General features: G+C 39.6%; 1 protein-coding gene across 6 annotated transcripts in view; it reads right to left on the bottom strand.

Annotated features, from left to right (window-relative positions):
* DHX40 (DEAH-box helicase 40) overlaps nucleotides 1-13889 on the bottom strand; it is a 56919-nt gene that overhangs the window by 13072 nt on the left and 29958 nt on the right. For all 6 annotated transcript variants that reach the window (XM_056556657.1, XM_056556655.1, XM_056556658.1 and 3 more), the window contains exons 12-13: nucleotides 11999-12156; nucleotides 1831-1945 (exon numbers count right to left, since the gene is read on the bottom strand). In XM_056556657.1, the coding sequence (XP_056412632.1) occupies nucleotides 1831-1945; nucleotides 11999-12156 (273 nt within the window). The remainder of the gene's footprint in view (nucleotides 1-1830; nucleotides 1946-11998; nucleotides 12157-13889) is intronic.

Raw genomic sequence — 13889 nt, 5'->3', positions numbered from 1 at the left:
TACGCTGTTGTATACAGCAAAAAAAATGTATATTTATTTTCTTTTGATTTTCTTTAACCCCTTAAGGACCAGGGGTTTTTCCACTTTCATTTTTTCCTCCTTACCTTTAAAAAATCATAACCTTTTCAATTTTGCACCTAAAAATCCATATGATGGCTTATTTTTTGCGCCACCAATTCTACTTTGTAATGACATCAGTCATTTTACCCAAAAATCTACGGCAAAATGGGAAAAAAATCATTGCGAGACTAAATTGAAAAAAAAAAAACACCATTTTGTAACTTTTGGGGGCTTCTGTTTCTATACAGTACATTTTTCGGTAAAAATGACACCTTATCTTTATTCTGTAGGTCCATATGATTAAAATGATACCCTACTTATATAGGTTGGATTTTGTCGTACTTCTGAAAAAAATCATAACTACATGCAGGAAAATGTATACGTTTAAAATAGTCATATTCTGACCCCTATAACTTTTTTATTTTACCGCGTACGGGGCGGTATGAGGGCTCATTTTTTGCGCCGTGATCTGACGTTTTTAGTGGTACCCTTTTTGTATTGATCGGACTTGTTGTTCACTTTTTATTCATCTTTTCATGATATAAAAAGTGACCAAAAATACACTATTTTGGACGTTGGAATTTTTTGGCGCGCACGCCATTGACCGTGCGGTTTAATTAACAATATATTTTTAGAATTCGGACATTTCTGCACGTGGCAATACCACATATGTTTATTTTTATTTACAGTGTTTTATTTTGTTACTAGGAAATGCCGGGTGATTTAAACTTTTAATTCAGAAGGGAATACCTGAAAGGGTTAACTTTTTTTACACTTTTTTTTTTTTGGGAGCTCATAGCTCCTATAGGGACCTATGAGCTTGCAATGGCTGATTGCATACACAGATTGTTGCCTTGCCGTTGCATGGCAACAAGCTGTGTAATCGGCGGTTCATTGCTCCAGCCTGTAACTCAGGCATGGAGCAATCAATCAGAGCCGGGACGCCGACGGAAGAAGGTAGGGACCTTCTTCTCTCCGGGTAGCTGATCGGGGCATCGCGATTTGATCGCGATGACCCCGATCAGCCCGACTGAGCAGCCGGGAAGCATTTACTTTCACTTTCGATGCAGCGCTCAGCTTTGAGCGCTGCATCGGAAGGGTTAATAGCGCGTGGCCGAACAATCGCGGCCGCACACTATTAGCCGCGGGTCCCGGCTGTGAATAGGCGCCGGGACCATCCCGCTATGATGCGGGGTCCCGCCGGGACACCGCGTTATAGACTGGGACCGGACTTAGGACGTACTCATACGTCAGATGTCCTTAAGGGGTTAATAACGTAGGTCAATGGAAAGCAGATTCTACTCCATTCTGTAAGTACAGCTGAATCCTTTAACATCCATTTAACATATATGTTCTTTTTCGTTTCACGAGTATAAAACATTATTGAAAACACAAATGAAGTGTGAACCAAGTATTATTTTTTTAAGTCTCTATGTGTCATTTTAGTAACTTTCACTATGAATTGAAGTCTAAAAGGTTGGCTTGTGTGTGAGTAAGTAAGCACTTGAGCGGAGTGAGGATTGTGACCAACCAGATTCAGTCTAGCCCAAGAGTATGAGTTATCACTCGATTGCCCAAACAGCTGCACAAGAATGGAACACCTTATAAATATTCATGAGCAGCTGTTATCTTACATTGAAATTCTGGATAACTGCACTGTAAACTACTGGAAAAGGATCACACAGCACAGAACATATTTATTATATGATTCAATAATTGTGTCACAGACAGAAAAACGACAGATTTGTGGCTGATGCTCTTTAAACTTACCAAGACTTGCAAGTATTAAAAATGAAATAAAGAGTGGCAAAGTCATTGTCTCCTCCAGCCATTTCAGACAAGGTGTTCTGACTTTTTTCAACTTCCTTTTGTTTCTGAGCTACTCCTAAAATTAGAAAAATAAAATAGGAATTCAAGGTGTATTCCCACCTTAGAAATATGGCACATCCAGACAATTTCCCATAAATATCTGATACAAATTCCACCTCTGGTACCTAAACCTATCTTCAGAACAGGGGATATGGCATAAATGTATAGGGTAGGAAAACCTCCTTTATGTATTTCAAAGATACAGTCTCACAAGGAACTAATTGTATAAAACCTAAAACCCGCTAATAACAATCATTATGGGACAGGTATAAAAAGAAGCACAACACTTGGGATACATCACATTATATAGGGGTCAAGGAGCGTATATATTTTATCAATGAGGTTAAATTAGTTATGGGAATAAATGCTCCCACAGAAAATTATTTCCACTATTGCATTTATTATTTATATTGTAATTGTATACAAAAACAGTTATCATTAATATTGTAACATGCTTGTTTATTGTAGCCACATGTAAAAAAAAAAGAAATACAATGGGAATTGGTATGTATAAAGGTCCATAATCAGGCTCTGTGTAGGACACTGCCTTCCTCTATCATCTAGTCTTTTCCTAGTGCATCAATAACAGTCATTATTCTCTGCTGGAAGACAAGATGATGTGTGGGGAGAGAAGGGTTGGTGCTGGAGCTGGAAGCCTGACAGACTCACATAAACACCATGGCTTCTGTTTGCTAAAAGACCAGAACTGCTATGACAGTGCCATTTTTATCTAAGTCTAACAGACACTTGGATACCAGTATTTCTGACAGCAAGAATACAAGTGCAGAATGTGTTATTCCAAGCTTTAAAAATACTGAAAAGTGTAAAACCCTGTCAAAACACTCAAAATGATGAAGCGAACAGTATTAGTCAATTAAGCAAATTATGCATGTCCTCCATCACTGCACTGTGTAAGAGGTTTGGAATGGGAACAACTAATGGCATCAGGTTCAGTGATACCCAACTGCTCCACCATTACATATACAATTAAGGGGGAGACAGCAATATCCAAATACTAAAATATTAACTGTATTTTAAATGAACAGTTTTACTATTAATGTGCCATGTTCTGGAACGTGAAATGACGAAGGAAGAAGCATTCATTGGCACTCACAAACTTCATTTATTCGCTTTATTTAAGGTTTTTCAGATAAAAAAAAAAACACTAGGGAACATGTAGGTGCTTTCTCAAGGTCTCATGGGGAATCCTGTGTAGTTTTGCCAAATATATACAAAATATATTCAAAATAAACCATATAAACCAAAATATCAGTAAGGTGTATAAGTCACAGCCATTGCCAAATAATGTCAAACATTACTCAAAAGATTATATTGATATCACATATTAGCGGTCTGGATGCATTTGCAAGTGCTCTCTTTGGTGAATTGTTCTGGTGCTCTTGTGTAAGTCAAAATGTCTATGCATTTCTATGAGATACTCAACGTAAGTTTCATTTGAGTGCATGTACAGCCTTAAAGGGGTTATCCAGGAAAAAAATGTTTTTATATATCAACTGTCTCCAGAAAGTTAAACAGATTTGTAAATTACTTCTATTAAAAAATCTTAATCCTTTCAGTACTTATGAGCTTCTGAAGTTAAGGTTGTTCTTTTCTGTCTAAGTGCTCTCTGATGACATGTGTCTTGGGAACCGCTCAGTTTAGAAGAGGTTTGCTATGGGGATTTGCTTCTAAACTGGGCGGTTCCCGAGACACGTGTCATCAGAGAGCACCTAGACAGAAAAGAACAGCCTTAACTTCAGAAGCTCATAAGTACTGAAAGGATTAAGATTTTTTAATAGAAGTAATTTACAAATTTGTTTAACTTTCTGGAGACAGTTGATATATATAAAAAAAGTTTTTTCCTGGATAACCCCTTTAAATGTCTTTTATGAAGGTAGATGGTGGCAAAAAGGCTTACTTTTATATAAATATATAAATTCTATTTTTTTATTGTCACGATTACCTCCCTACAATCTGAGAAGTGTTTCTATATCATTTTTTTTGTCCTCAAGTTTCAATTCCTCTAATGCTGCCTACTGCATTTACTATGTGTGCTTACATGACATTTGCAACTTTATTCAATTCATCACTTCCTATACCTGTTTCTGAAAAATAAAGAAGTGTTTGAGCTCCTAAACAAAGGAAATGTTTTTAGTTAGGCTGTACTACAAGAGACATACATTTAAAGTTGCAAGTTTTTACTGGATACTGTTGTATACAAAAAGTATACACATTTTTTACAGGGTCTTTATGGATACCACCTGCCCCTGTATGTTGTTGGTCAAACGGTGTGAAGTAAATGTCAAATGGAGGCCATCAACATAATGTGCACACAGCCTTCTGCTCTTCTATTTTACGCATTTGTTTTAATCACCTGGGGGGACATTTATAAAACCTTGCTTTAGTCCTCCCTGGGAGTATGATTATGTGTGGGAAATTTCACATCTCCCCCCGTCACATTCCCCCTCCCTTGTCACATTTCTTACCCCCCCCCCTTATCACATTCTCCTCCCCCTTGTCACATTCCCCCTCCCTCCATGTCACATTCCCACCTTGTCACATTCTTCCTCCCTCCATGTCACATTCTCCCCCCTCCCCTCTTTGTCACATTCTCCCCCCCCCCCCCGTCACATTCTTGTTCGGCAGCAACACACACTAGGTTTGCCAGGCAGATTTCAAACCTAGTGTATTTGCTGTCGAACAAGTCCTTTCCCCTTCAGCCAATCACAGGCTTTACACCACTGCGGCCTGAATAATGAAGAGAGCAGGGACCGGAGCGCACGGAGGGGAATGGCATCTGCAGGGACCGGGAGAAGGTAAGCAGAAGGTTTTTTTTATTTTCCTTTTACACTTAGCTCAGTGTTTTTCAACCAGGGTGCCTCCAGCTGTTGTGAAACTACTACTCCCAGCATGCCCGGACAGCCTTTGGCTGTTCGGGCATGCTGAGAGTTGTAGTTTTGCAACAACTGGAGACCCCCTGATTGGGAAACACTGACTTTTAGTATTTGTCTTTATCTGCTCTGGCCGGCCCCCACCACGGGAGCCGACCCGAGCAGATATTCACATGTTTTCCCGGGGCCCGTATCGCTATATCCTAAAAAGCAAAAATCGCGTTTCGATTGCTTTTGTGATATATCGTGCAGCCCGGCCGGCAACTCTGCAATTCTACCCCAAGCATGACTCAGGGTTACCGCTCCTGGCAGGGAAAATTAACCCCAAGTCACGCTCGGGAATACCGCTAAGAAGGTTAAGCCAGGATTTTCCTGGAGTAAATGTAAGCAAACTTTTACTTTATTGCGACTTTTTTGCTACATTCTCATTTTATAAATCTCTAACTACCGTAAGCTAATTTGTGAAAGTTGCTTACAAAAGCTGAAATCATTATTTTTGCTTTTCTCGCTCTGAAGAAGGATTGTCGCAAAGAAAAATGTGTAGTTGCAACTGCGACTTTTTAGCGACAAAGAAAAAAAAATGGGTAAAACACTTTTATGAATGTCCCCCTTGGTGATTCAGCACAGCTTAGATTCCTGTTAAATTTTTCTTAAAAGAAGACTCCTCTTTTGACAGTATCTACATAAAATGTTGTGTAACTCTGTAAATACTTTTCGAAACATTTAGCTAAGAAACCTAAAAGAAGCCCTTTTTCACAATTTATGCCCTCAGTGAAAATAAAGATTCTGCTAGACTCATTATAGTTCAGGGATTATCTGAACTGTACAGACAGGTCACCTATTAAGTTAGCTCTACCAGCCTTCAGAATTAACATAAAATTGAACTTTGCAATGTAACTGAGTATAAAACAAAATCTTATAGTTAAAATAGTTCAAGATAAGGTTAGCATATTTCCTGCAAAAAGTATTTAATATTGTATGTTGTAAAAGTGTGCACAAGTGACATTTCCCTTTAAATGATTGTTGGGAAAATAGAAGTAATTTTCTGCAGAGAAAAACCAAAGCTGCAAAATTCCTTATTGAAAAGTATAATCTGCAGAGTTTAGTTTAAAAACAAAATTATACAACACCTGCACATCTAACCTAAATGAGGGGCAATAGTGCAAAACCTGGTAGTGAGTATGTGCCCATGGTAATGTATTGCAAAGCTCCTGTCAAAGGTGCAAAAGGGTATATTTTAACTGCTGAGAAGTAAACTGTGGTTATTAGATCACTTGTTTAACAGATACATTGAATGTTGTACAGAACAATAAGTCAAAGGTCTTCATTTTACAAATTATCCTTAAAGGCTATGTACACTTTTGCACTTTTTTTTTCTTGAATGCATAATAAAGCAAATTTCTAAACTTAAAAAAAAAAGATCCTGTCCCCTCAAAATAAGTGTGTTTAATATTTCTGCCCCCTTAAAATAACTTAACACATAGCCATTTATGCAACACAAAAAGAGAAACACAGCCGCGCATCCACCATTTGTAATTTGATCTACTTGCTTCTCAGCATAATTTCAAAAACTAACAGGTTGTTAGTATACATTTTGATCAAAAAGTACAAGCCCACTCGCCACGTCAAGGCCACCTCGTTAGAGTGGGTCCCTAACCTGCTGTTATGCTGAGAAGCAAGTAGATCAAATTACAAATGGTGGATGTGCGGCTGTGTTTCTCTCTTTGTGTTGTACACATAGCCATTTATGTCTTGGCAACAAAAGTAAGTGCACCCCTAAGTAGAAATGTCCAAATTGGGCTCAACGTCTTAATATTTTGTGTGGCCACCATTATATTTCATTATGGTCTTAAGCCTCTCGGGCATGGAGTTCTCTAGAGCTTTACAAGTTGCCATTGGAGTTCTCTTACACGCCATGACGACATCAGAAAGCTGGAGGATGTTAGAGACCTTGTGTTCGCCCCACCTTCCATTTGAGGATGCCCATAGATGCACAATAGGGTTTAGGTCTAGAGACACGCTTGGCCAGTCATTCACATTCACCCTCAGCTTGTTTAGCAAGGCAGTAGTTGTACCGGAGGTGCGTTTGGGGTCATTATCATGTTGGAATACTGCCCTGCGGCCCAGTCTCCGAAGTGAGGAGATCACGCTCTGCTTCAGGACATCAAAATACATGTTGGCATTCATGGTTCCCTCAATAACCTGTAGCTCCCCAGTGCCTAGCAGCACTAGACCATGACATTCCCATGACTGTAGGCAAAACACACTTGTCTTTGTACTCCTAATCTGGTTGCTGCCACACACACACTTGACACAATCTGAACCAAATAAGTTTATCTTGGTATGTTCGGACCACAGGAAATTGTTGCAGTAAACCATGTCCTTAGTCTGCTAGTCTTCAGAAAACTGTTTGCAGGCTTTCTTGTGCATCATCTTTAGAAGAGACTTCCTTCATGGATGACAGCCATGCAGACCAATTTGTTGCTGTGTGCTGAGCAATGACAGGCTGATCCTCACCACTTCGACCTCTGCAGCAATGCTGGCAGCACTCATAGGTCTATTTGCCAAAGACAACCTCTGGATATGATGCTGAGCACGTGCACTACCTCATTGGTAGACCATATTGAGGCCTGTTATAAGTGGGATCTGTCCTCTAAAACCACTGCAGCTCAGTTTCAGAGTCTTGGCCATATCCTTATGGCATAGGCCATCTTTATGTAGAAAAACAATTCTTTTTTCAGATCCTGAGAGTTTTTTGCCATAAGGTGCCATATTGAACTTCCAGTGAACAGTATTAGAGAGTGTGAGAGCTATAACACCACATTTTAAAACACCTGCTCCCAATTCCCACCTGAGACCTTGTAACACAAAAAAGTCACTTGACACTGGGGAGTGTACTCACTTTTGTTGTCAAGGTTTAGACATTAATGGCTGTGTGTTGAGTTATTTTGAGGGCACAGAAACATTAAACCCTGTTATACTGGTCGTGTACATTGTAGCAGAGTGTCATTTTTTTGTGTTGTCACATCACAAGATATAGGAAAATATTAACAAAAAATTGAGGGATGTACTCATTTATATGAGATAATGTATATATGAATAAATCTAGTACATTATTATATTCCAAAATTATGGTAATTTACTGTACTAATAAATTGTTATATATAAGGGGTTTTCTGATTTTACAAAGGTTATCACCCACAGAATAAGGGATAACCAGGCCTCATATGGTACAAAGGATGCATTTGGGTGCTCTGGCCTTCCTAAGCTAGGTTTTTGATCCTTGTTTAGTGGTTTTATTTGGTAACTGTATGAATATATGGTATTATAGTGAAAATATTCTGTCATGATACAGTGGTACTATTTGGAACACCAAGGAGATTTATCAAACTGTATAGAAAGATTGTCTTTGTTGCCCATAGCAACCAATCACAGCTCAGTTTTTATTTCTTAAATTGCTCTGGTTAAAGTAAAACGGAGCTCTGATTGGTTACTATGGGCAACAAAGAATTTTTTATTTAAGACAGCTTGATTGATCTCCTCCAATATGCTGATATTCAGTAAATATGGAGAGTAATTTGCAGTCAGTATGCGGTAGTGAGGAGACAGAAAAGCTCATGCATATAGCTCAGACTTTCTCCTCTGCATGGCGCTAACTAAACCCCACCCCAACTTTCTGACACTTAGTGGTCAAGAATTAGGCACTCTTTCTAGGGGTAAGGGATCATTTAAGCTAAAAAGTGATTTACAAATAAATTAGATCACATAGGCTATCAAATGAAGGGAAGTTGTTTGAAATGGCTCAACAGCTACCGTCACTTATATCCTTCCTTTCCTGAAGACAACAAAGTATTTTTAAATTCATACGTAGTATAACCAATAATTACCTGAAATGTTTTTTTTTATGCTGTCAGTCAAGTAAGTAAATCATAAGTGTCCATATTCAGCAGGACAAACAGATATACAAAGATAATAATTAAAGCAAACCTTTCCATGACTTGGATTAGGAGTCAACTATGAGAAAGAAACATTTCCACTTCATTTAAAGGGAATGTTCAACATAAAAAATTTTCAATAAATAAAATTGTTCTATCAAGATAAAGCATTTCATTTATGTATTTTTTAGGACAATGTAGTCTTCATTTTATTTATTAATAAAGTGTATACTGGGGGATGTCATTACTGTAGCCTCTGTGTGGTGTGTCACTTCACGACACCTACACAGATGCAAATGGCTACTACCGGGTCCTGACAGACCCCATTCACTTGCATGGTGTCTGTCGATGAGCCGGTAATTTTACAGGAATTTAGCGGAGAAGAAAAAAAAAAAGTGTTTGCACTATTTTTTTTCTCTGCTAAACTCTCGTCGTTCTGGCCTGATTGCAAACGCAACTCCAAATAGCAGAGTCCGAAGGCAAAGTGAACGAGGCCTTATCTTCCAGTCCCCTCCACAGCTGCACTATTCTGCTTTTACATCATGGCCTATCATCCAGTCACCTCCAAAGCTGCACTCACTATTCTTCTGTTTTATATCGTCTTATTCTTCAGTCTCATCATCCAGTCACCTCTAAAGCTGCAGTCAGTATTCTGTCACATCATGTCTTATCCTTCCATCACCTCCAAAGCTGCACTCACTATTCTTCTGTTATATAACGTCTTATCCTCCAGTCACCTCCAAAGTTGCACTGACTCATCTGGCTGGAAGCAAAAGACAGTAGGCAAGCGACATCTGGTAGTCTGTACTTTACCACTCTTTAGACAACAATAAAATGGCTTTGCAAAGTGGAACTGAAAAAAACTACAAACCACCCCTTCTCCTTCTGCACACAAAAGGATTTTTTTGCCTTTTCATTTTTAACAAATTTTTGTTCCCTCCCACAGCACAGTGGTGATGAGGCAGTGTGGTGCCGGTGTGCAGTGCAGTTCTGCACCTCACACCGGAGAGCGTATGAAGTGAAAGCTACGCCCCTATTTTAGACCACGCCCACCGAAATTATCGGCAGGAAATCCCCTTAGTCGAAAAAGCTGAAAGGGGATTCCTGGTTTTAAGTGTTACTGTCATTTGACTAAATTTTTGGCAAACTGCACATACATGTCAGAAGTTCAAGTAAGTCAGGGTCTCCGTGCTAAGATCCCCTCTAAAGACATAGATGGATTAAGTGTGCAGCACTGCACTTCACTTTCTGGCTCAGCGCTCAATGCAGGAGTCACACTCCATAGACTATAACCGAGCCTGTCTCCTGTAATCAGATTTGCTGAGAACTAAAATATTGGTGGGCATCTCAGCGCTGACAGTGATAAGGATGACCCTTATGTTTCTGATGACTGTTCAATATATATATTAATACTAATATGCCATTGCTGATGCAGGAGAAAGATATTTGTTAAACTGCCCTTAACCCATAAATCAGCTTGCTATTTGCTTGCAACTAAGAAACCATGGAATGACACCAGGAGGCCCAAGATGAGACATCAGAAGACAAAACATTTGAGGAAGATACAGATTATATAGAAGGGCAAACATCTGATTTTCCAGTATGAGAGCGAGGGGGCAGCATAAATTAACTTTGGCCAAGAAAGAAATGGATGCTAAATATGCAAATATATACAGAGATAAAGCTCAAATAATCAATCAAAATGTAACATGATGATTTTGACGTCATAACTAAACCTCCCTTTCTTGTCAAATGTAAAAACAATGTACTTCCGTGTAATTAAACAGAACTCTTAGGGCAGCTCTTTAGGGAGCATGCTGAGAAGGAGATATGATACCATTCTGTCTGGTGTGTATTCCTTGTGTCGGCACTCAGCAGTATATAGCGGTAGTCACTCACATTTTAATGCCTCACCTCAAGCCATCCTTGACAACAGCACCAATTAAAAAGTGCAATATGGATATAGAGAAAGTTTAAATGGGCACTGTCAGATTCAAAATCTTTTTATAGGCTGTATAGCTTGGCAAAATATGAAACTTTGTAATACACTTCATAAACAAGTTTGATCTTTTTATAGAATTTATGGCTTATAAAAAAGACCACTAGGGGTCCCCATACCATCAAGAACATCTTCCTGTCCAGCAGAGGTATTAACTTTCTCCCAGCTTAAGCACAGGCTGGGATGAAGTCCAGTAATTGAGGGCAGGGCTAGTGCTCACTCCTGTCCTAAACAGACTCCTGTCTGAAAACAGAGAGGAGGGAGTTACCGAGCAGCCTGCTGTGATTGGATGAAGAGACCCAGCATAGTACAGCAGACTCAGGGAGGAAAAGGAGTAATGCAGTGAGTGATACTCTCCCATCCAAAGCAAAGCATGACAACCAAGTGAGTAAAAGATAGAAGGTTTTTGTAATAGAAATATAGGTGCAAGACACATAAGAATTATATATACACATGTTCAGAATTGGGTACTAGGTAACATATAGGCCCAGATTTATCAAACTGTGAGAGAAGAAATTTAGTTTTTTTTTTCCACAGCAACCAATTACAGCTCAACTAATCAGCTATGGTATAGTGAAAGCTGAGCTGTGATTGGTTGCTATGGGGAAAATCACTCCACTTTTACTCTCACATAGTTTGATAAATCTGGGCCATAACAATTTGAGCTTTTTTTTTGCGGGATATGATAGGAATAATCCTTGAATGAGTACCTATCACATAAAATGGATGTGACGAGGCCCAAAGGAATAAAATATCAAACTTATTAATTATGTCCGTTTTTTTAAAAATGTACAATTTTGCAGATATGCCCAAGTTTCCCTCTTCATTGTTGATTGCTCATTGCCTAGGCCTAGTGTTACTGCCACCACTGTGACCGTGCAGTGATGGCCAAACTTGTGCATTGGCCTTTCTTCTCTTTGGAATAGCCAGGTTTTTGGGAGCATTCATTATAACGCATGCACAGTAGCTCCTTGCCCTGTCTATCCCCTTTCTTCATAGACTTCAATGTAACAGAACATGCTCATTTTTGTATCTGACAGTGCCTATTTAATGTAAATTTCAACTTTGAGCCTAACTTCACCTATAACAATAATATACCAGGAAATATGCAGCTGTGAGTCTTCCTGAGTTTTCTAGCAATAAAGTGGAATCAGACTTTAATAATAGAACATTGGCATCTCTCAACCATCTAACAGCTTTACAAATGATAATAGAAATAGTTTGTTAGCAATCATACAACATACCTGATTGTATAAACACATGTTCAACAGACAACATGGCTGCCACAGGAAGAAGAAGGTCCTCGCACCCAAGAGCGGTTGCTTTAATAAGTGCACAGGCCAGATTTGGAGATAATGGAAATTCAATGATAAAACGTCCCAGATCTGTAACACTGCCACTCCTTCAAAAGACAGACAAGAAGATATAAGATACACCTGGATGAGTTCTACAGGACTGGCATAACATTTTTAAGACGAGTAAAAAGAAAGAACCAAAATTATTTGTAGACTGGTAAACCTGATTTCTGTTGTAAGTAAAATACTTAAGAAATGAAATGGACCTGTAAATATAGAATGATATAATCTAATGACAGATAACCAGGATAAGGTGACATTAACATCACAACAAAGCCGGTGGCAGTATTTCCTGATATGTACCTGACAGAAAGCAAATAGGAATACACCCCCATAGGCTTCCAGTACGAAGTAAATAGACACAAAATACATTTTTACTAAAAGTCTCTGTATTAAATAGTGTTGTCTTCTATACTATTATATAAAGCAAAAAAAAAGGGGGCGTGTACTTCCCTTACATATGGTAAAAGAATGCCCCTTTGAAATACATGGGTTTAAAAAGGGTACTCCGCCCCTAGACATGTTATCCCCTATCCCAGGTTAGGGGATAACATGTCTGATCACGGGGTTCCCGCTGCTGGGGACCCCCGTGATCTCTCCTGCAGCCCCTCCACCCCCCCCCCCCCGAGTGATCAGTTCTACGGAGCTAAGTTTGCTCTGTGGCTGATGACTCATGATACAGGGGCTGGTGGTTCGTGATGTTATGGCTCCGCCCCTCATGACATCAAGCCCCACCCTCTTAATGCAAGTCTATGGGATGGGGCATGGCCTGATTAAGGGGGCGGGGCATGATGGCACGAGGGGTGGAGCCATGATGTCACAAACCGCCAGCCCCTGTATCAAGAGCCATCAGCCACGGAGCAAACTTAGCTCCATAGAGCTGATGACTCGGTGGGCTGCAGAAGAGATCACGGGGGTCCCCAGCAGCGGGACCCCTGCATTCAGACATCTTATCCCCTATCCTTGGATAGGGGATAAGATGTCTAAGGGCAGAGTACCCCTTTAACAAATAGGTTCTATATATACAGGGTTCTTTCCTGAGGCATATGTCAAACACAGTGTTCAGATAAACCTAATGTGTACAGTCTAAGCCTATGTAGAGATGACCGATTTGTTCCATTGGATATTCACAGGCTATCCTTTGATTTCTGCCACAGATTACTTTGCCTTGATTTTAAATGTGGCTATCTGACTGTTTCTGCACACAGTAGAGGAGATTTATTAAAATCTATGTAGAGGAAGAGTGGTGCAGTTGCCCATAGCAACCAGATTGCCTTTTCATGTTTTAAAAAGCCTCAAAAATGAAAGAAGCAATCTGATTGGTTGCTATGGGCAACTGCATGACTCTTCCCCTATGCAGGTTTTGAATAAATCTCCCCCAATGCACATGGATTTCAGGTTAGGAAGTGATCAGATACTTCTTTTAAATTCACGTTGGAAAAATCCATGTAGTTTGAACAATGACATAGATGCCCCATTGAATTTAATGGAATGCAGATCTGCCAAATATTTTCAATGACAGAATGCACAGGAATTTAATCTGTGTGAACAGTCCATTATTATGAAGAGGTAAGTGAGGGTAACGTCCACATTACGGAATTTCCGAGTAATCTTTATTCGCCTAATATGGCCCATGTGCAACAACAGCCATGCAGATCAATTTTATGCATTGTGCGGCGTATGTGCACTGTGCACTGACGGGCCGACCCCCCCCCACCCCCACCCTCACCCTCACCCCACCCATTTATCCTCTGGAACAATTCTGGCAGCACTCATATGT

Source organism: Hyla sarda, chromosome 2, assembly GCF_029499605.1.
Source record: "Hyla sarda isolate aHylSar1 chromosome 2, aHylSar1.hap1, whole genome shotgun sequence".
In the NCBI taxonomy this organism is placed as follows: domain Eukaryota; kingdom Metazoa; phylum Chordata; class Amphibia; order Anura; family Hylidae; genus Hyla; species Hyla sarda.
This window is presented reverse-complemented; position numbering and strand designations above follow the sequence as displayed.